The sequence below is a fragment of the Centruroides sculpturatus genome, unplaced genomic scaffold (genome assembly GCF_000671375.1).
Source record: "Centruroides sculpturatus isolate CEXI.00-Female unplaced genomic scaffold, Cexi_2.0 scaffold1144, whole genome shotgun sequence".
In the NCBI taxonomy this organism is placed as follows: domain Eukaryota; kingdom Metazoa; phylum Arthropoda; class Arachnida; order Scorpiones; family Buthidae; genus Centruroides; species Centruroides sculpturatus.
The window spans coordinates 15,366-38,870 of NW_019385316.1; the positions used below are offsets into that span (position 1 = coordinate 15,366).

General features: G+C 32.0%; 1 protein-coding gene and 1 pseudogene across 1 annotated transcript in view; both read left to right on the top strand.

Moving 5' to 3' along the window:
- LOC111637553 (thimet oligopeptidase-like) overlaps nt 1-4,558 on the top strand; it is a 17,811-nt gene extending 13,253 nt beyond the window's left edge. The window contains exons 10-14 of the mRNA XM_023383061.1: nt 1,476-1,718; nt 1,789-1,920; nt 3,066-3,182; nt 3,243-3,306; nt 4,421-4,558. Of these exons, the coding sequence (XP_023238829.1) occupies nt 1,476-1,718; nt 1,789-1,920; nt 3,066-3,182; nt 3,243-3,306; nt 4,421-4,428 (564 nt within the window). The 3' untranslated portion in view covers nt 4,429-4,558. The remainder of the gene's footprint in view (nt 1-1,475; nt 1,719-1,788; nt 1,921-3,065; nt 3,183-3,242; nt 3,307-4,420) is intronic.
- A 1,531-nt stretch (nt 4,559-6,089) lies between these two features.
- On the top strand, nt 6,090-6,888 carry LOC111637543 (annotated as a pseudogene).
- Nucleotides 6,889-23,505: the final 16,617 nt, after the last annotated feature.

The window sequence follows — 23,505 nt, forward strand, 5'->3', positions numbered from 1 at the left end:
ATTGTTTAATATATATGAGAGTCAGTCAAATATAAACCAAATCTTTTGTCATATTCTATTAAATGAATATTTTTAAAATTACACACAAGTCATTTTTTACACCTCTAACATTTGAAATTTTCTCCACCTGATTTGAGTTTTTTTTTATTCATCCATTGTAGAATCTAGTGGACTGCTGCCCAAAGACAGTTGCTTACAAAGATTCCACTGTTTATCATATTTGAATCATTTTCATCTAATAACTCCTTGAGAGGTCCAAACAAGTTGTAATCAGATGGAAATACAGCTTGGCTGAATGGAGGATGTTTGACAGTAGTCCAGTGCATTTTCATTAATTTGTCTTGATGTAGGATTCAATGTGAGTCATCACATTGCCATTTAGGAACAGATGAGATTGCCCAATTGGATTGCTATCAGATTGGAACAACATGCCTTTTGGACCAATATTCTGTCTTAAAATCCATCCAGTAAACAAAGCGTTCATAAATGTATCGCACTAACCTTATAATACTTTTCAGTTATTTTGTAATGTATCACAAATGTTTTCGGTCCACCAATTTAAAAAAGGAAATTTGAAAGAAAATAGAACACATCAGAAATGAAATAGAACAGGAATTTCACCTGAAAATGCTGCCTTGATTCTGTGTAACAGTTTTCAGTTGTAGGCAGCATTAACTGGAGGAAATCAACATATACAATGCCTCTATAATCTCAAAACAATGATGAGAATATTAATCAGACAACTGTTTTTCCCTTCATAGGACCTACTCCATCCTTTTTCCACAATTCCATACTGGCTTGTTTTAAGTCTGTGGTATAATGATGCATTTATGACTCATCACAGATGACAATGAAATTGAAAAGGACATCCCCTCTACCTTGTACAAATTTAGCAGTCTCTGAGAAACTTCAAATCAAACAGCTTTCTGATCTAATTCAAAGGTATGGAACCCATCAAGTTTCAATTTTTTTGAATTTAACACATTCCAAATGATGGACTACATGCTGCTATGGCTTATCCTAATTCCTGTATAAATTTCATCCACTATTAACATCTAGACACCTTCAACAAGGCTTCAAACTACTTGAATGTTATCTGACATTATGCTTGTCTTGGGGGCAACATGGATATATGATGTTTTGCATATTGTTACATCCACTAGCAAATGCCATATGCCATGCAAATATTTGCATCTATTTCATTCCCAAACTGTATATTTATACTTAACAAAATCTTGGTTAGATTCACATTTTAAAAACTTGATTATAATGCATTGTGCATGGCAGGAAATCAGTCTACACATGACAACTAATATTTATACATAGTTGGGACTGTGTACATTTGCCCCTTCTGCTGTTGGGAAAAAGTTTGGTTTATATTTGTCTGACCCACATATTAATTTATTTTTATTTATATTTAATTAATTATAATAATAAATTTCTGATTACTTTGAAATGAAATATTAAACTTGTATTATTTTGTTAGTGGAGCAAATGTTGAATGGGATTTTGTAGAAGCACCATCTCAAATGCTTGAAAATTGGTGTTGGGAACCAGAAACCCTAAGAAGAATGTCTGGACATTACAAAGATGGAAGTCCTCTACCAGATAATATTTTACAATCTCTTGTACATTCTCGTTTAGCTAATGTTGGTTATTTTAATTTGCGTCAAGTAGCCCTAAGCATGCTTGATTATAACATTCACACCAATCCAAAAGTAAGGAAAGAAGATTTATTAATAATTATTCAAATTTGTCATTTGAGATTAAAATATTTATTAATATTAGGCTGATACAAGACAAATTTATCATGATTTGAGTTGCTCACTACTTGGTATTCCTCCAACAGAAGGTACTAATTTTGCTGCTAATTTTGGGCATCTAGTTGATGGGTATGATGCAGGATATTATAGCTATTTGGTAAGTTGTATTTGATTCTGTTTACTGAGTTGTTAATTTGAATATCATTTGAACATGGAATAAATGATTACATTATAAGATTTGTGCTTTTTGTTTTTAATAGTTTTTGTTTGTTATAAATTGAACTAAGAATAAGTAACATTCTTTTGTCAAAAACAATTCCATGAATAATAGTAAACAAGTAATGATACGCAGTTCATCATGCACATATGTTAAATGAGTCAGCAAGTATTGATTCCCCTGAAAGCTGGAACATTTCTACTGTCACACAAGATCGTTTTCTTTGCTTTTTCCAGCAAATTTTTTTATTATGACACAAAAGTTTTCAGCCTTTAGTAACCTGCCTCACATTATTGAATGAAAAAGTGAAAAAACTAGAAGATAAAAAAACTGAGCATTCCGAATTATAACATTCTACAGCCATGAATAATATTTTCTTAAACATTATTTGAAACTATAGATCAAACAGTTTAATGAAAATATTAATATTATATTATCATTGACATAGAAGGGTCATGATATAAATATTCATCACCAATGAATAAAACATATGAAGTGGGTTTTACTTTTATTGGCCTTTCATGTAGTCTCTGACCACGTGTAACACCTGATAGCAAATATCCATTAGGTGCCTACTTTGTTGGCAAAATTGTTTTAACAGATAGATCACATGGACTATTATAATGCAGCTAGAATGGCATCTGTTGGTGGAACAAGAAATTCCTTGAATGCCACTTATGACCTGCATTTGTGCAAGAACAGCTGATTTTGTTACACAGTAATGTTCATTGCCATATTGCTGGTGTAGTAACAATAATGCTGCAGAAATGTGTGTAAGAAGTTTTCAAGCATCTCAAACATCCAACATGTCTCATTTTGATTTTTTCTGGAGCCTTTTCGAGATCAATTCCCATCAACAAATGCCAGTTCTAGCTCCAATAAAATGGTCCCCACACTCTATCCATAAAAATGGTTCTACCAACAGAGTATGTCATCTGTCAGACATTTGACAAAGGGTGCTACACATGGCCAGAAACAATGTGGAGGCCCTATAGAAATTTTGTTAAGTACAACCCAATTCATGCACTTTATTCATTAATGATCAATAATAAAAAGTTTTAAATCTACATATTTTTATATTACAGTGGAGTGAAGTGTACAGCATGGACATGTTCTTCAGTCGATTCAAATCCGAAGGTATCATGAATTACCAGACTGGAAAAGATTACAGAAACAAAATTTTGGCACCTGGTGGAACAAAGGTATGATTTTTCTCTGTCATGTTTATACACAGGAATTATGGAAAATATTTTTGTCTTTAGGATGGATTCGATATGCTGAGAGATTTCTTGGGAAGAGAACCTAATGATGAAGCATTCTTGAAAAGTAAAGGCTTGAAAGTTTAAAAAAGAAATCAAATTTAAATTTGACATTTTTAAATACAGTGGATTCAGCTTAATTGGGACTAGTCCATTTTGGCCCAATTAAGTGGGTGCCCCAATTAAACAAACTAAATATATAGTTGTTGACAGCTGACAGCCAACCAGTCGGCAACTTTGCTGGTTATAGCTTTAATCTAGGTCTGCCACACTGCGTGATGTTTTTCGCCAACAATCTCTTCCTTCAGATGCATGCACCACCAATTCAAATTTAACCAATTGTGTTCCTCAGTGATCTCTCCTCGGCAGCGTTCATTACCAGTTTAAATTGACTAATCATGTTCCTTACACAATATCATCATTACACCAACAATGATCCAATCCAAAGCAGGGTCAGTAGCTCCAGACAAGATCAAGGTGTGATATATCTTGCTATGCTGACTCCCCTTCGGAAAGACCGAATTGCTCGAGCAAAAGACACAATAGCTTTATCTTTGCTAACTGTTAGGCCGAAATGAAATTAGATACATACTGCTGATATACAGTATTTTCGGAAGATCCCTAAAATGTATCAAAAATTGCTAAATTAATTTTCTTCTACTGTCCCAATTAAGCATTTAAATCATGTATTAGTTTATTAGTTTGATTTCCGTTCTTTGAGATTTGGCCCAATAAATCAGCTACCTCGATTAACCAGTGGCCCAATTAAGCGGAATCCACTGTATTACCGAATGCTGCCATAGCATTACTAAACTATTGCAATTTTGTTAAATTTATATTTTTAGGGTTTTCATTATTATTTATAATGAACTGATTGTTATTAATATCAGCAAAGTGTATTAGAGATGATTATTATATAACAATGCTTGCTAAGAAAATTCAGAGCTGGTCCATTTTTATAATTACATTGATAGTAGCTAACAAATTTGTTAATTAATATCAACATAATTAGTTTAAATTGGTTCAATTTTACAAGAATATGAAAAATGTGGCATTTCTATAATGTAAATAATTGCACATATTTGTATACAAAAGTTTGTTCTTGAAACAATAAAATTTTACAAAAATGAAATTAGGAAAGGAATAAACATTTTTAATATAATTTTTTAAATTTTGGATAGATACTTAAAATTACTTATCATCAGAAGAATAGAAAATGCAGGCAGCCCGATTTACCAATGTAACGCGATCCTAAAATTGTGTGTGAAAGAAAATGAGCATGTTGCAGTGTTTCCAACCTTCTGTTGCAAAAATCCCCCTAAACAGACCTGGTATTCCTTCTTAGGGTCCATTTACACACAACAGTGACCATTTGGTGACAGTGACATCGAGAACAGCACAGTGATGAGTAATTACCCACAACAGTGATGTAACTGCGCAGTATTTGTTTTGTGCTCTCGGTGAGTGGTCATGGACTTTTCTGAGGATAAATTGGCTATGATAGCTATATATTTGGATGATGAAGAAAAAGAAATGCAATCAAGAAAGTGTCGAAGTGTGTACATCAAGCATGGACAAAAAGGTCAATGGAAGGGGAGTTTCAAAATTTAGATTCTTCATCTATTAATTCTTTATAAAAGAGTATGAGACTCTTTCATACTCTTTTATAAAGAATTAATAGATGAAGAATCTAAGAATAAAAGAGTATGAAACTCTTTCATAAAGAATTAATAGATGACAAATCTAAATTTTTCGAATATTTTCAAATGTCCCAACATGCATTTCATGTTTTATTGAACAAAACAGAGAAATATTTGAAGAAACATGACACTCATTGGAGATTAGCCATAACACCGAAGGAACGTTTAGCAGTTTCTCAGGTAAGCAATTAAATAAAAATTCAGACTTAAATTGTTTAATATTGTCTCTTCTATATTGATATTTAATATTGTCTTGTTCTATGGAATTTGGTATTAGTAATGTAAATTCATGATCATTTGATGATGGACTTGAGCTGCTTGAAGCATACGAAAAAGTATTTAGCATGGGTTCTGGCAAAATTCTGTATGCTTCCTGTGCTTGTGTTGGCTGCTGTGTAAGCATTTTCATTTCATATTTTTGTACTATCGCAAATATTTCTGATTTTGCTAAATTCAATAAATATGGATTTAACGTTTTTAAAGTTGGAGAAATGCTACTCAAGAAAGCTTCAACTGGATGAGTTGTAGGTGTAGAATTTTGGCTTGTGTTTTTCAAAAGAATATATTTCATCAATGTGGATGAAGCACTTTCTTGTGGTATCTGCTTTCTTTTTTTAAATGTCTTTTGTAAAGTTTGAGCATTAGTGTGACTTGTACAGCAATCATCACTCCTAAAGTCTTGTGGGTCAGGTGAATTTACTGTGGATTCCTTCATAGCTTGTACAGTACATGATCTAGTTCGTTATCTTGTCTTCCAACCTTCAATTTAGCCTCTCAAGGTTCAATATTTCCTTTTGTTTCTCTTTCATCAAAAAATTTGTTGAGAAAGCTTAATTGATCTAATTCGTTTTGCCATTTGGCCACATTTGATTGCAATTTTCTTAAATGATTTTCTATAATTATCATGAATATTACTCCATCTTACACGTTGGTCCTATAAATTAAAAATATATATATAATTAACATAGCAGGTATAAAACACATTAATAACATTATAATAAATATCAATAAATAACATAACACGTCATGGGATTATGCTTATTACTGTTTCTGTTTTTTTTTTTTTTAGGTTTTTAGCCACGGGATTCACTGACCACAATTTCGTTCAGTTACCAGCTTGGACACGCTACAGTATGGTACATCAAATTGTAAAGTGATTGAGTGATTGTGGAAAGACTCGTGAAAGAAATGTTGCCTCAACCTACAGAAGAAAAGTGGCGAGATATTGCTAAGCATTTTTACGAACTTTGGAATTTTCCTAATTGTTTAGGAGCAATAGATGGCAAACACTTAGTCATCCAAGTTTCTCCTAACAGCGGATCCCAATTTCTTAACTATAAGAAAACTTTCTCTGTAGCGTTGTTAGCACTTGTAGATGCTAACTACAGATTTATAGCTGTAGATGTTGGATCCTACGAAAAAAATAGCGATGGCGGGATTTTCGCTCAGTCTAATCTGGGAAAATCACTCGAACGAGTTATTTTATCTATTCCACAAAATGCTCTGCTTGGCAGGTAAAGTACAACAAATGAAGCTCCTTACGTAATTGTAGGGGACGAGGCTTTTCCTTTTAGGAAGTATTTGATGAGGCCATATCCGAGAGGACAACTGATTATTCCCAAACGTGTTTTTAATTATCGTTTGTGTAGAGTAAGGAGAATTGTGGAAAATGTTTTTGGGATTCTGACTCAAAAATTCATAATATACAATAGACGAATTCAGGCACTACCGGAAAATGTAGACTATATAATATCGATTTGTGTATTACATAATTTAATTATTAAATATTCGTATAACAGTCGTATACAAACCAGAGAACTTACAGCTGATGCGAATGATAAAAATGAGGCAGTTGTACTCAACTTCCCTCTTCAAGGAAAAAATTCAACAAATGGAGCCTTCAGTGTAAGATAATTATACAAAGATTTCAATTCAGAAGTAGGGGCTGTTCCGTGGCAGAAAGAAAAAATTTTTAAAAATTTATGTTTTAGAATTGTTAATAATTAAAATAAAGAAGTAAAGTAAAATACCTGTATTTGATTATAATTAATTATTGATTATTTTGATTTAAATAAAAAAAAATAAAATATTTAAAAGTAATATTTTATAAAATTACTTATCAGTCTTCAATTCCTTTCCTATTTCACTCCAAATATTCATTTTGTACTCAATGTCCATGTATTTCGAATGAGACAAATCAAATAGAAGTGTTGATGCACCATTTCAATTAAACGTTCGTCATCCATTGGAAAACAAAATTTACCGTCAGTGAAAATGTCCTTCGGGTCAAATGTACAGTACAGTACTTTCATGTTACGGTCAAGCCCCCTCCACTGCAAAGTTCTGTGACGGACAAGTCTGGACAGGGTAATTTAAAACTAGGTCAACGATTTCCCACCGGCAAAAATTCACTGCACTGAGCGGACAGGTGTGTAAATGGACCTTAAAACTAAGTTTCCCCTGAAATCTGAAACAAATTCTCCCAAAATAGTATTATTCTAGATCAGGGATGGGCAACCTGCGGCCCGCATTAATATCTTTTGCGACCCTCGTCGCATAAAATATGAATTTTTTTTTTTTTTATTCCGATGAAACCGTGTTTTAATTTAATTTGCTTTATTCAGACACAATAACGTGACTTCTCTTAAACACTTGGCAGATTATCCATCACTTTATTCGGTTGGGACGCTAGTTACAAATCGCGTTTCGGGCATTAGCCTCTCCTCAGCCAACTTAAAAGTACTGTACAAATTAAACATACAGACTGCATACATAATGGACTGTATCAGATTCCATAGATCGGGTGAAGAATGAACAGATTGACAGGTCTCGAACTTGACAACAGGACTTACAAACTTTGCGAACTGAAATTTATATATCTTGAGTCATCCTTAGATTCACACAATAAATCCTGGTACTCACATGCGGCAACGAACGACGGAAACAGTTGCCGTTCCGTCGTCTTTCCGTATCGCGTGTACTCGCATGCAGAAATTACCCTACAATTGAAACGCGCCATCTGCCAGCCGTAAATATAAACAAGCTACTACAGTAGGTAGGCCACGTGCCAGTAGTCGAAAATGGCGTCTACCGGGATTGCTTTGTTATATCAATTAAACTTTTTAAGTTTGCCTTCGATCTTATCGCAAATAAAAAAAACCTCCAAAACGAATAATTTGGATAGGAAAAATATTCTAAATCAGTGGTTCCCAACCGGTGTTCCGTAAGCATCTCCCAAGTATTTCGCAGATTTAGTCGGAAATCGGAAAGTGTGCAATCGTATTCGACTTGCAAGTAAACTTCACACTATATCTTTCGCTCTTCAAATTGACGAATCAACAGATACTAGTGGAAAAGCCATTTTACTTGGATACATTCGATTTGTTAAAGAAAATAGAATAGTGAATGAATTTTTGTGTTGCAGAGTGTTACTAGAAAGAACGAGTGAAGAAGCCATTTATAATGCTATCAATTCTTTGAACGTTTGAATTTGAAGTTAGAACAATGCGTGGAAATCTGCACTGATGGAGCTCCATCAATGATAGGCTCAGTCAAGGGATTTGTGACATTTGCAAAGGGAATTGCTTATTGCAAAAACATTACCTGCAAAATTAAAAGATATTCTTACTAGCGTTGTTAATATGGCAAATTACATAAAGACGAGACCGTTGAAATCCCGAATTTTCAAACAACAGTGTGCAATGATGGAAGCAAAATATGAAGGGTTAATTTTTCATACAGAAATCAGGTGGCTTTCTCGAGAAAAAATGCTTTTTGGTGTACTGGAACTGAAAAAAGAATTGATAGTTTTCTTCGAACAAGAAAATATGTGCTTTTCAGAAAATCTTAAAAATGATATGTGGTGTGCCAAACTTGGATATTTAACGGACATATTTAATTATTTGAACATTGTGAATACTACCATGCAAGGTGTACAGGAAAACATCTTAACATCAACGGACAAACTATCAGCTTTCCACAAGATCATTCTTTGGAAAAAAAGAGTAGAAGAAAATAATCTCAGTATGTTTCCTTCCATACTGAATAATACCGATATTGTTTCCTTGATATCAGAACATTTAGCAATAGTAGAAAACAACGTAAGAAAATATTTTCATTCTCTCGACACGGACAAATATTACTGGATTAGGAATCCATTTATTTCAAAAGAATTATATGATAATTCTGAATGTAATGTCTCAGAGGAAGAGGAGCTTATATCCTTGTCACCTGACTGCTCCATGAAAATCAAACACGCTGAAACGAATCTTGATGAATTCTGGATATCGTTCCAACAAGAATATCCACTGATATAAAAAAAGCCATAAAAATTTTACTAATTTTTTCAACTTCATGTTTATGTGAACTTGGGTTTTCCACATTAAAACCAATACAAAATCCAAAATAAAAAAGGAAAGACTGACAAATTTAGAGGCATTGTCTTATATACGTCCCAACATAGAAGAAATATGTAAGAAACATCAGGCAGAAGTTTCCCATTAAAGTTATTTAGGTATATTTTTTTCTGTCCTAAAATTGGCGTTAATAATATGAGTAGAGATTTTGAATTATAACTGCTCAATTCTAATAAAATAACTTATGACAAGCTTATGTATTTCATATTAACTTAAGTGTTCTGCTAAAGAAAATTGCTCACAAAAGTGTTCGGCATCCTAGAAAAGGTTGGGAACCACTGTTCTAAATCGTCGAAAGTTAGGAATATCGCATACTTTCGTCGCCGAATTACGCTTACTCCATTCCCAATACTTTACGCAGTAAGTAAGTCTATTTGACATTAATATTTAAATCGGATAGTAATATAGAGTATAAATGAAATATATTAGCGTATTAGTGTACAAATAAAGCTTGCCGACCGCCATAGTTCAAATGCTATCGTCCCACGTGATCTTTATGACGACATTGCTAAACGGTATTCCTATTGGTCTAATTTTTTTTCCGTGCCGCTTTCCGTTGCGGCAAAAGTTGAAAATTTTCAACTTCGTATTCCGTCGACGTCGATGGCAAAAGTGACGTCATTTTGCCGTTCCGTTGACCGTTTCCGTCGTCCGTTGCCGCATGTGGGTACCAGGCTTAACTGTTTTAGCATTAACATACAAATCTCGCGCACCATGTTTGTTAATGCTAAAACAGTTATTGTGTGAATCTAAGGATGAGTCAAGATATAAATTACAGTTTGCAAAGTTTAAGTCCTGTTGTCAAGTTCGAGACCTGTCAATCTGTTCATTCTTCACTCGATCTATGGAATCTGATACAATCCATTATGTATGCAGTCTGTATGTTGTAATTTGTACTTTTAAGTTGGCTGAGGAGAGGCTAATGCCCGAAACGCGACTTGTAACTAGCGTCCCAACTGAATAAAGTGATGGATAATCTGCCAAGTGTTTAAGAGGAGTCACGTTATTGTGTCTGAATAAAGCAAAAAAATGGATAAATATATCAATTTCCCAGTTTAAGGAAGTATGCAGCAAAAATTCAAACGTTATTTTCTACAACTTACGTATGTGAATAGTTTTTCCCGCAATAAATTTAGTAAAAATTAAAACAAGAAACCGGCTAAAAGACACATCGAAACTAATTTAAAGCTAGCAATGACTAATATTTCACCAAATAATTTCCGATATATTACGTTTACATCAGTTCCAGAAGCTAAATTAAGTATACCTATACTAATTTACAATTATATATGAATGAATAAATGTGATTTACCGGCATTTTTCTTCTCTTTCCTCTGTTATGCGGCCCGCGTCATTTCAAAAGTTTCAAAATGCGGCCCTTACATAGAAAAAGGTTGCACACCCCTGTTCCAGATGTAATGCATGTCAGAAAAAATATCAGTCTTACAATCCACAGAAATAAATTATCTTAGGGTGCATGCGGCGTTGGCATGGTCAAGCAAAAACATTATGTTAAAGTGCCTGCTCTGGATATTGCCGCGAGATTCTCGCGCGAGGAAGTTACCACTTTGTGATTTTTGGAAGCTTCTACTCGTCACTACCACTCTATCCAATATGGGCAGACTAATTTCCCCATAAATTGGCATTACTAGTGCGTTGCCTGGTAAAGTGGCATTAAACAGCTTTTTAACAAAATCTCGTACTAGATGGCGCTACAGACAATTTCGCGCAAGTATGTTTGTCACCGGAAAAGTTACGGAACTCGTTGCTGTATGTTTTTTAATAACGCTCATCGGAAAATTAATCTACAATTGTCAAAAAATAACGATTAAATTTTTTTTTAAATTTTGTTTCAATAATATAAAAGTAAAATGTTTATGTCTTTTATATCAATTTTACCTTAAGCAGTAGACACTCGTTAGTTCGAAACTGAGGGGTGGCCTACAGTTTTTGCCCCCGGGCCGAATTGGAAAGAAAACTTTTTCCACGGGCCGAACCAGAGGCTGCCCTAGGAATATTTTGAGGTGGTGCGAGATCTCATTGCGATGTCACTCCGTAGAGACGAAATTGTACGTAGAGATTACAGATAAATTTTCACATTGTCATGCTTTATCAACATTCTATGCTGAACTTAAGAGATCTGGAAAAACTCTAAACGCGCAGTGAGTTGTTGACCTTTTTTTGGGGGGCGTCAGAATTTTTCATCGAGCTATTTGGACTTCAGTAGCTGATATTGAAAGATTGATCGCGAGCCACATGAATTCATTAGACAGGCCGGATCTGGCCCGCGGGCCGTATGTTGACCATGCCTGGTCTAAACAGTTCGAATTAAAGGATCCCATTTCTAGATGCTACAGAACAAACCAAAAAAATATTTAAGAACACATTAATATCACATAGTAAATAGAATTGTGAAAAACGTAATCAATGAGAAATACAAAACAGGTACAGTAATGCATTCGATAGAATAAAGAAAAGAATAGTTGGAAAATCAATATAAAGTTCGAATTAACGAGAGAACTGTACGTTGATTTAAATAGGAATCGGACGGATTAGTGTCAACTTCGAGTTAAGAGAAAATTCGCGTTATCCGAGTTCGAATTAACGAGAGTCTACTGTATTTTAAAATTACGAAAGATATTATTAGGAACCATTGGTATTCAGCGATATTGATCTTCACAGAGATGATTTACATGAAAAAAATTTTTTTATACTCTTTTCGCCCTGTGGGCACTAAGAGGGCTTTTCTTAGCAAGCCCATTATGGGTTCAGCCAGGCCCACAATGAGGCATCAGGATGGTGAGGGACGGGGCTGACATATTCAGACTGACCATATCCAAAAATTTCCTGGGGATTTTTTAAGCTGTTCGGATTCTATCTCGGGTCCCCCAGAGCAGTAGGCTGCCACCTTGACCGCTCGGCCATCCGGCCTTATATGATAAATTATTATTGGCTTATTTGCTTCCGTTTTGCACTTTTCGAGCAGACCATGCACGCGGGCGGTTTTTCTAATTTAATTTTTTTCTCTTCCGGTCATATAGACGTTAACACGACCTTTCTACAAGCCAATTATGGGTTTAGCCAAGCCAACAATGGAATGGTGAATGATGAGGGATGAGCACGATAGATGTAGACTGATCACCTCCCGACATTTTTGGATTCGATCCTGGTCCTCCAAAGCGATAGACAGTCACCTTAATTGCTGGGGCATCTGGGCCAAATGGAGTGTTTGAGGGGTTTAATCTATCAAACCCTCCGTTTGGAAAAAAACAACATATTTATTTTGTGCCCGTTCAGCTCTTGTTTAGTATATTGTATTCTGTTACTCTATATACCTAACATGTTAAAAGTAAAGCACATTATGAAGAATGTGTTTATTTTAAATCGCACCCCCTTAAAATTCCTGTGCACGGACATGTGATCTGTAATGCGGTCGGTCCGATAGTAAGGACTTGACCAAGGATATATGCAATCGGAAAATTTAAGAGAATGAAATTTCAGTCCAAGTTTGAAATCGATTTTCTCAAAGTAACCACCTTCCGAAATATTTTTATTGGAAATTCTAGCGAGATAAACAATAAACTAAAATCATTAGAAGACGAGACCACTTTCAAACACTTAATTATTTAAAAGAAAAAAATGTTTAAGATTTATAGAATTTTAAAAATGTACATGACACGTAGGAAGCTTTTAATTATAATGAGTATGATAAAAGAACCGGTTGATGGTCTCAAGCAACGAGTAGAATATACTAAATAGAGTGGCTGAAGCTACGCTATATTCGAGGATAATCGAATACACGTCTGCCATTTTCCTTTTAGTCAACAGGGTATTTGTGTTGAGTAAAGGCAACCGTCTAGAATATTCCAACTTATGTAAGATTATAGTACCCGTCGTTGCCACCAAGAGCGTTGTAACCATGCTCACACTCACTATATTTAGTATATTCTATTATTAAATTAATTATATCACGGTTTTTTATGTTGTTATACATCATTAATATCAGAATATTTAGTTATCAATCTGAAGCCATTATATTAAATAAAAATTAACTTTTTAAACTGAAGAGGGTACTACATTTCAACTACATTCATTGACCATGTTAGGAACCCGCGTGATTAGTTTTTGAAGCGTAATATTAATAAAATTTCCAAAAGCTTTCATACAGTTCAATACTACTACAGTATTAAGCAGCGTGGTGGAGTTGGTAAACATATAGTCCGACTCCGACCTTTCTCTTTTACTTTCTCGCTTTTATAACACCGGAAAGTATTGTAATCGTCTCAAGTTGTTACTTTCTCGTTACTTTCCTGGTTGTTTTAACCTAACATGGGTTACATTACCGGCAGTTATAATATTGTAATCGTGTCACATTTGCCCTTCCGGGTATTTGCAATCGTCATGTTTCGACACCTCTGAACCAAAAAAAATCAAAAAACTGATACCTGAAGCGTGTGTATTACGTATAATACATCGGAACGGGATAAAAATTAAAAAACGAAATTTCGGCAAGGGGCATTAATGCTATTAAATTTTGATGGTTAAACATAGAGGGAGAGAGGAGATAGATTAGATGTAGGTCATGAACCGATGCATACGATTGCACCCCAAGAACTTAAACCAATGAACAATAATCTGGAACAATCCTATTAATTGCATTTTGCACTTTTCTCTTCCTCTTTTAATTTGTTGTAGTTAGTTTCTGATCTTGGTTTTATTTATTTTTTCATTGTTTTCTATTGACTGTTTTAAGATGAAATTACGTTAAAGAAACAATAATAAATAGTCATAAATAATTCACACCAATAAAAAGGTATTGAAATTAGAAAAACAAAAAACACAATTGATATCCAAAGAAAAACACCCCAGATGTATAAACTTGATCCGCCAAGTAAAATAAACCAGCGACGAGTTGCTCAACTTTCCCGGCAAAAATTTAAAATTTTCGTGGCGCCATCTGTTATTATATTTTATTTGAAAAACTTGTTATATTTTTAATTATTATAAAATGGCAAAAAGCTTAATTTTCAGGGTAGGGATGGGTTTTATAAAACATTGTAAATGCTAATAACGAGTAAAATCGTCATTAAGTCCGACCCTACTGGAGATACACATGACCCCATTATCTCTCCACCCTCGACTTTTAACTACCAAAATTTAATAGCATCGATCCCCCTAAAATGCAAACCTCCCTACAAAATTTTAGAAATTTTCGATAAAAAGCACGGGAGTTATTAAGCTTCAAACAGGGTGAACACATTCGTGTCCCCCACCATCCAAAATACAGAAATTACCTCGAAATTTCTTGCATTTTTCGACGTTTCAATGTGTCCTAAGTCCAAAAATTTTAAAATCTGGGGGTGGGAAGTCATTTTTTGCCGGATCGCCGTACTTTCACTCTGTATAACAGTCGGGAAAGTATTTATGGCACCCGAAATGAAAGTGAAATTTTTTCTTGGGAGTTTCTGTTTGGTAAAGGTAAGTTCGGCGCTTCGAAGCGATGCCATAAGCTTTTTATTATCGTCCTGCCATTCACGTCTTTACTTTAGTAACATGGTGAAGCCTTCGAGAACGAATTTCAAAGATATTCTCTATTCTTCTCACACATTGAAAATCGGCCAGACGGCTAAGCGGTAGTGTTCTAGACAACGTCGTGAAGGATCCTGGATCGAATCCCGATCGAAATTCCAGCAAAAGTTCTCCACGTAGAATCCTCCAATGTGTCATGCCCATCAGTGGTGGAGGGGGTATAACAACTATACGCTGGTAATTGTCTTGGTCTTTATATCTAACTCCGTTCTCGACATTAAGGAACGACAGAATTTGAAAATATTGTAGACCTATAAATTCCAGCTGTCGTTCGTTCGTCTGTCCTTAATATCGGGAACGGGGTTAGATGGACAAAATCCGAGGCCAGATATAGAAACCTTAGGGACATAAGGCCCCTGAGACCCCGTTAAACAATATGCCAACCGGAAGTCATGTTATTCCAATTCAAAATTCCCTCCCGAATGGTGTTAGATAGATGACCGGCACGACTCTATTGTTAAAGGAAAAGTATGATGTACAGTACAGTACAAGGGCAGGCCACTACTAATTTGAGGTGGCGAGTATATATATTGAATTAAAAATACGATTAAAAATTTCAGTCCGGCATTGTGTCACAATAAATAATTGCTCGTTACTACCTGAAATACCCGGCTTTACTCGAAAAAATACCCTAGAAGGGGAACGCACATTGAGCACCCCCTAAAACGTCCCTGTAAAAAAACAAACAAACAAAAAAAAACTTTCTTCTCAGTTTCTACTTCTCTTATGGATACACATTGGTATGTGATGTCAATTACAAATGAGAATGTCAAAGGCTTGCCGCCATGTGGAAACATGTCCCCTTTTTAGCGCTTTTACATTATAACTATATGAAATATCATATTTAAAAGTCACAATTATTATTTGTTGGTATTTTATAATTAAAAAAATTAGTTTCAGGCACATATAAAGACCTCGATTTACGACAGTTTACAAGGATAAATTAGGCTGTGAGAGCGAAACATATTGAATATTAATAAACGTAAATAATCTAAAAAAAATCTATTATTTAAAATTATAATTAAAATGTATTCAGTAAAATTTTATTTTAAATTTTAAGGAAAATTATAAGAATTTTTCAAGAGGAAAGCTTTTAATAATTTATGGGAATTATTTAATGAATTGATTAAATATTTATTATGTTCTACATCATATTTTATTATTAAATTATTTTAACTTTAAAATAGAAAAAAACAAAGAAATAATTTTTTTATTTTTTTATTTTTTATGCAAATTATATTCAATAAAATCTTTATTAAATGTTATTTAATTGAAGATATGCTTTCTAGTGTATATAAATGAGAAAATTAAAGCTTAAATTCCAGCTTAAATTCTCTTAAAAATTAAAATAATTCGAGGGAAATAATGTATAAAATAAAATTTAAAATAAATTTCAGCTGACCTAAATAATATTTAAACAAAGAAAACTGGTTTAATATATAAACCAGTCCAAGTTTAAAAGCAAAGGTTATTATTGAAACGATTAAATTGCCAGAGTTTAAATTTAGCATCGTTCTTAATAAGAAAATTACTTTTTCTGTAATAAATTTTTAAAAAAATACTTTATAAAATAATTCTTAAGGGCCTTATATTGGCACTGAATCACGCATTAAAAAAGAAAACATGTGGAATTTTGGCTGAGGAAAACAGGTTGAAGGATAGATGAGTCGTTGATATATTTATAGTTTACTTTTTTTTTAAATTATAGTAAGATAAATAAATTATAAGAAAATCATTATGTGTTTAATCTGTGTGGAAACGGTTCGTAGGATTAAGGAAAAGTAAAGTATTTAGTGAAAGGAGTGTGAAAGTTGCTTAGATGAACGACACAAAGAGAGGTAAGCTCACTGACCTCATTCAATGCGGCTCGTTTCGTCTCATTGCATTCAACATATAACTTTGCTTAAAGTTTGACGGATGTTTTCTATTTAATTTAAGTGTCAGCAATACAAATCTAACCGCCAGAAGGGTGGTAACAATACAGTAAACGAGGTAATATATTATATTTTTTTACTTCATAACTGTAAATATTTTAATTTTTGTTACGTAGATAACCACATAAATCTCAAATAAATTAAGCTGTCGGGTGAATAAACAAAGGAATTGAACAATACGGTACGCTTGCACTTAGATGATCATGTGATCCGGTACAGGAGCACTTGGTCATGTGATCGAGTACACGTGTACCGAAAGGTAACTGTCGCTATGCCTGGAAACGTTTCATTCGGTTTTCGCATAATTGATATTTAAGAGGTATTAAGTTGATGAGGTGCAGCTTATCAAAGTCACTTTTTTATTATTTTTTTTCGGTCGCTTTTAAGGGCAATTCAACTTGAAACGTAACTCTAATTTTAGAAAGTACTTTATAAGGAAAATATTTATTTTTAGGAGTTTAAAGTATTATTTTAATTGTAATTCACCTCTCTTAGTTACATAAGTGGGAAGTGATTCATAATTTACAGTTGATCAGAACAGAAGAAAAATCGAAATCATAATTTAATAAAGGATAAATTTATGGATTTGTATACAAATTTTACAGCTAAAAAAGTAACGTATACGCTTAATTACGTATTAATTATACTTTTAATTAGTTTAATTCACCTTAAACTTAGATCTTTCAGCCACAATTTAGATATTCTGTCCTAAATAGGCCCTAAAGACATATTCAGAGTCCTGTAAACTATACATTAAAAGACCTAGTCTATTGTTTAATAATTACGTTTTACGTAACGTTTATTTAAACAAAAACTTAACCTTATTTTTTACATTATAATGCATAATAGTTTATCGTAGATTACGTTATATTGAAGTAAATTTTCCTGTAAAATACGATAAAATGATACGAGTGTAAGTCAGGAGGAGAATTATACGAGAATAAGTAGCTTTAAGGCATTAGAAGGACTCCATTTGAAGGACTTATTGTACCTTTAACGCCACAATAAGTCAAATTCTGACTTTAGTATAACTCCTAATTCTTGTTTATTTTTAAGGCATTTAATTAAATTGTTTATGTAGAAAAAATTCTTAAAATTAAACGATTTTACGATAAATAGAATAAAATTAATTTAGAAATTAATATATTAATTATATCTAATAATTTTTCTATTGATAATTTTATAAAGATTTACAAAAAATGTCAATAATGTTTATGGAACTTGGCACAGATTCATCGATATCTGGCAAGAATCCATCTTTATAAATTGCATTTTAAAAGAATGTTCATATTATTGATGATATTATACCATAATTTTCCGAATTTATGATCCTGTCTTTATGTATTTTTGAACTTGAAATTGAAATATTTCATAAATTCGAAGTATTGTTTATCTCCTAAAGCCTGCACGCAATGAAAATTTTATACTTTCTTTTTACTTTGAATAAATTATTAACGTTTCAACTCTAATAAATTATTTACTTTTAATTATTATATAATTTTTCCTTCCTTATTAAGAGGATGCGCCTTATATTCTAATGCTTCTTAGATTAGGGATATTCTTTACCACTTTTCAAAGGTTTGTTTGTAATGAAACTTTTATTTTCTGTTAATTATACTTTACATAAATAAATAATTCTTTAAAGTTTATTTTTATCTTTTAATTTTTTTTTTACTTGAAAAGGATGAATAAAAGGGGGTGAGTGTTATACAGGGAGATTACTCTAAAAAACCTTGTTTGCATTGAAAGTTTTATATTTATATCAATTTTAAATATATTATTAAACGTATTTACTCTTTAATAAGTTATTTTACACTGTTTTTAATTTGAATCATCATACAATTTTCCTCCAGAAAATCTCTTCCTAGAAGGTGCTCCATAAATTCGAAGTAATAGACTACTTTACTTAATTAATTCGTAGTATATATATATTTATACAAAATAAATAATTCTCTTGTATATTCTAGATATTCTAAAACATCTTACGTCACGTCTGTGACGTAAAAAATCTTACAACATTGTAAATTACAGAAAAAAAACCGTATAATTAATTTAAATATATTCTTTATTATGCTGTAGACGTTATGTAAAAATTTAGGACATATTTTTTTAAATCTCTTTTTTTATTACTAAATATATATTTAGTTTTTATTTTTTTAATTTAGTTATGCAATTTAAATCTAAACATTGCTTTATGGCAAAAGAGCATTTTGTTTTGTAATCTCTATGACCGTAAACAAAGAATTATCGTTTGTATAGCTGTTTAGAGAAGCGGGTTAAAGTATTAATGACCCTTTTTTTTAGTATATTAAATTGTTTTATAGTTATTTAGAAAAGTAATTTAACCAATGGCTCTACAGCTCTTACGTAAAGTATTAAAGCAAATGCTATAAGATCGATAGAGTCACGTCGCTGCAATTTGTAGTAAACTTATAGTAAAATCGTTAAATTTTTAAATTTTACTTCAATAAAATTTAAGAATTTAATGCTTTTTTTGAAAAGAAAGATTATAATGTTCAATAGGTTCTACTTACGCTTAAGATCATTCAAGTTTATGAACATTCCTTACTTCAATAATGGTTTATGTATTGTATAATGTAATTCTATTCAAATGTACGGAAAAATATTCAATTCGAACGAGTTAAAGTTGTTTAATATTATTTATTTAACGATAAAAATACTCTTATGGTACAAAAAATTTAGAATTTTAATAAATCGAACCTCCTAACAACGACCACCTCTAAATAGCGGTCACTTTTGGGAACTTTTTAGTTTATTCAAATAAAGTAACCTCCAAAAAATTGGTCGTTGTTCACAGGTTTGTCTGTATAAATACACAAATTTCATGTGTATTATGAGGAGTAAAATATGCCTTTTTATGTATTTTAAAAGATTTTTTTATTGTTTTTAAAATTTATAAAAGCATAAAATTGCGTATAAAACATAAAAAAATATTTATTTTTTATCTCCTGAATTTAATTTTTTTATTAATTCTGTAAGAGAAAAGTATACCTTTTAAACTGAATAAGCCAAAAATAAATGATATTTTAATATGTTAAATATCATTATTTAAAGGAAAAATCATGTCCTATATTCTATGATTTATAGATATATACAAAAATAGCATAAAATACAGTTATAATTTAAAAAATCGAGTATTATTCTCAACAAATTCCTGTTGAATATATACAACTTAGCATAGAATAATACTTAAATGATTAATGGCATTTTAAAATAAAAATAACGTTATAACCGATGTATTTGATAGTAAATAATTTATTAATGTTATAATAATTTATTATAGTTATATATAACAATATCTAGAACTTATTTAGAATGGATAAAAGTCTAAACGAGGAGCCTTGACATGAAAATTTATTGATTTATAAAGGTTAAGAATGCAATTTTAAAGTAAGAATACAACTTAAATTTCATATAAAAAATATATTATTTATACTTAAAACAATTTCCTGTTTAATAATTTATTTAATTGAAGAAAAAATTTAGGTAAAGAATTTTTTCTTTTAATAGCAATATTATAAAATGAGGTTGAATTATTCCCTTCAATTAGATATGCCAACATTTATAGAACAAGGTAATTTAAATTATTTTATTTTCAATTATAAGATAATTAAAAGTCTTGTTTCGTGATATAAAGGTTTCTTTGACATGTCAACAGCAAGTTTATCTAAATTAGAACCTCTCAGAGATGAGTGAGGCATAGTTTGAGACCCTCATTAGGATAGGGTCTACATATAAGCTAAAGCAACCTATAGCTTTTTTTTTTTAACTCTTTCCGCCCTGTGGGCACTAAGAGGGCCTCCTTTTGCAAGCCCGTTATGGGTTCGGCCAGGCCCACAATGGTGGGGCTGCCGGGTGGTGATGGACGTGGGCCCGACATATCCGAACGGACCATCCTCGACCCGTTCGGATATGAACTTGGGTCCCCCAGAGCTGTAAGCTGCTACCTTGATCGCTCGGCCATCCGGCCGCGCGACCTATAGCGTAGGGCCTCTTACTATGAGGTATAACATAGTCTCATGCTTTTAAACTAATAATTATTTTAGTGGGCTTCTGATATATTTTAGCTTAGGGCCCCAACCAGTCTAAATCTAGCGGTGGCCCCATTATATGAAAAAAACAACGTTAAAAATTGTATTAAATTAATAAAATTTGATAGAAAGAAAAGACTTCTTAATACAAGCCTCAAAAGTATTTTTAGTAAATGCTTTTCAGACCCGTAAAAGTGAAGACCGCGTTTTAAAGTCGAAGGCCTTACTGGCTTTCCTGTGATAAAATCTGATCGTTATTACTGCTTTTTTTTAAAGAGTGAACAAAGTACTGTTTTGTATAACAGGATATGAGTAGCTATCATGTGAAAATGAGTAAGTACAACAATGTATGACTCATGTCATAGTTTAATGAATTTTCTATAATATCTAAAGGCATTGATTTTATTTTTGTGCCTTTTTTATCTTCAGAGTTTATTATTCAGGTGGCCGAGGAGGTTAAGGCTTTAGCCCAGTGTTTTCCAACCTTCTTGAATACGCGACCCCTTTACAAGTTAAAAAATTCTGGCGACCCCCAGGGCCATATTAAAACTATATCAGTGATTTTAAAAACTACGTATTTAATTTTCTTTCTGTTGAGGCCTAAATATCAATCGAAAAACCAATTGTACTGTAAAATAAACAGGCACAGCCTTCTCACTGAAATTGTAGTTTTTTTTTTTTATTGTAGTGTAGGACCTACAAACACTTGTCTTTTTCTTTTACCCGCGACTCCCCCGTGTAAGGCTTTGCGATCCCTCGGGGGTCGCGACTTACAGGTTGAAAAACACTGCTTTAGCCTACCGCTCCGAGGCACCCGAGATCGAATTCGGACAGTGAAATTTTTCGGAGTTTTCCCGAAAAACTCTCCGAAAATTTCCGGATATATCGGGTCTCCTTCCTCATTAATCGGTCGCCCCTGTTGTGGGTCTGATCAAACCCACGAAAGTTTTAAAAAAGCCCTCTTAATGTCCGCAAAAATTTATAATATCTTTCTTTTTTTATCCATAACTTTTTGATTACAAGATTACGATTTCTTAATAATTCACGATAACGTGACTTAGTGTAGAGAGATTTATCACGACATTTTAAATTCTGGTTTCTTAAAAAGAATTAAATTTATCTCATTGCACAACTTCCGCTCTTCTGGATTTTTCTAAAAGTGACAGATATATTTCATGCCGATAAATTACAGTTTTAATTAATCTAAACGCTTAAATATATATTGTTTTTAATTTTAAAATGTTTTTCAAAAAACAATTTTAAAATTAAAACAAAACATGTAATTATTTATAAATGCATGTAATTAATTATAAAATTTGAAAAAAATTTGCTTACTATGGTTGGTCGCGGGCAAGAGAAAGCTTAATCCATTTCACGCAACAATTTCATGCAACAGCCAATCATAATTAAATATTTTTATTTTTAAATCTTGTAAGGAATTGCATAGAGTATCGACTCAAAAAATATTTTTATTGCATAATAAACCGAACAAATTTATAAAAAGTATTGCCCACTTCTCATTATTATATATTACAAATGCTATTGACTTCAGATGTATTGCTTTAACATGAATTTTATAATTAAGTAACATAAAATCAAAATCTATTTCCGCAGAAAAAAAAAAGGAAAATTTATTGTATGAAATTATTTCACATCATTGAAACTGTAAGGTTTTTTTTCACGGAACAGGACTGGTAAATGGTCAAGTCACGATAAGATCGTTTAACTTACGAGTTCAATGTACTTTCGGGTGCAACTAAAATTTTTAATAGCTAATTTATGCATGATGTTATCCATTTTTTTTATAAAATAAACCTTACAGTTTTTACAATGGAAGGCTTATATCTGAATGGTGATATTGTATAATTGAAAGTTTATTTTCAATTTATGACTTTACAGTTGTAATTTTCATAAATACAACATTAAGAATTTTATTATAATCATATAAATTTTATTGTAAATAAAGAAAAAATAATTAATTATCATGTTTATATTTTATAAAATATGACAATTAAAAAATAAACAAATAAATATAAAGAAGTTAAATAGATTTTGAGGACAGACAATTGTATTGTTTATGTTATGATTACAGTTTTATTTGTAAATCCAGATTATATTTTTTGCATTTTCATAAATCAAAACACATATTTTTTTAATATAATTATCTATTGAAACTTGTACAACATGTTTAACTTCATTAAACATTCAATTTAATATTTCTTGTTTAAAGAATTGAATTAAATGGCTTCAAATTGAGGATTATGTGTATTAGAAGCAATCGAATTTCCCCATTGTAAATCATTGTGCTCTAAATTAAAAATGAATTGCCAGGTCAGTTAGCCTCTAAAGCTACCTTGACTGCATTTAAAAGTTCTAGAAATAAAAATCTATAGAATTATATAGATAAGTCCTAGATTTATAGAGAAACAGATCAGGGACAATTGAAAGATAATTTATTTAGTCATATAGATATTTAAACACGTTTAATTATTAGCATTAAAATACAGTATAAAAACTAATTATATATTTCCATGCATTCTGTCAGTCTTTTTTCTTGATATATCACTTTTTTGGCC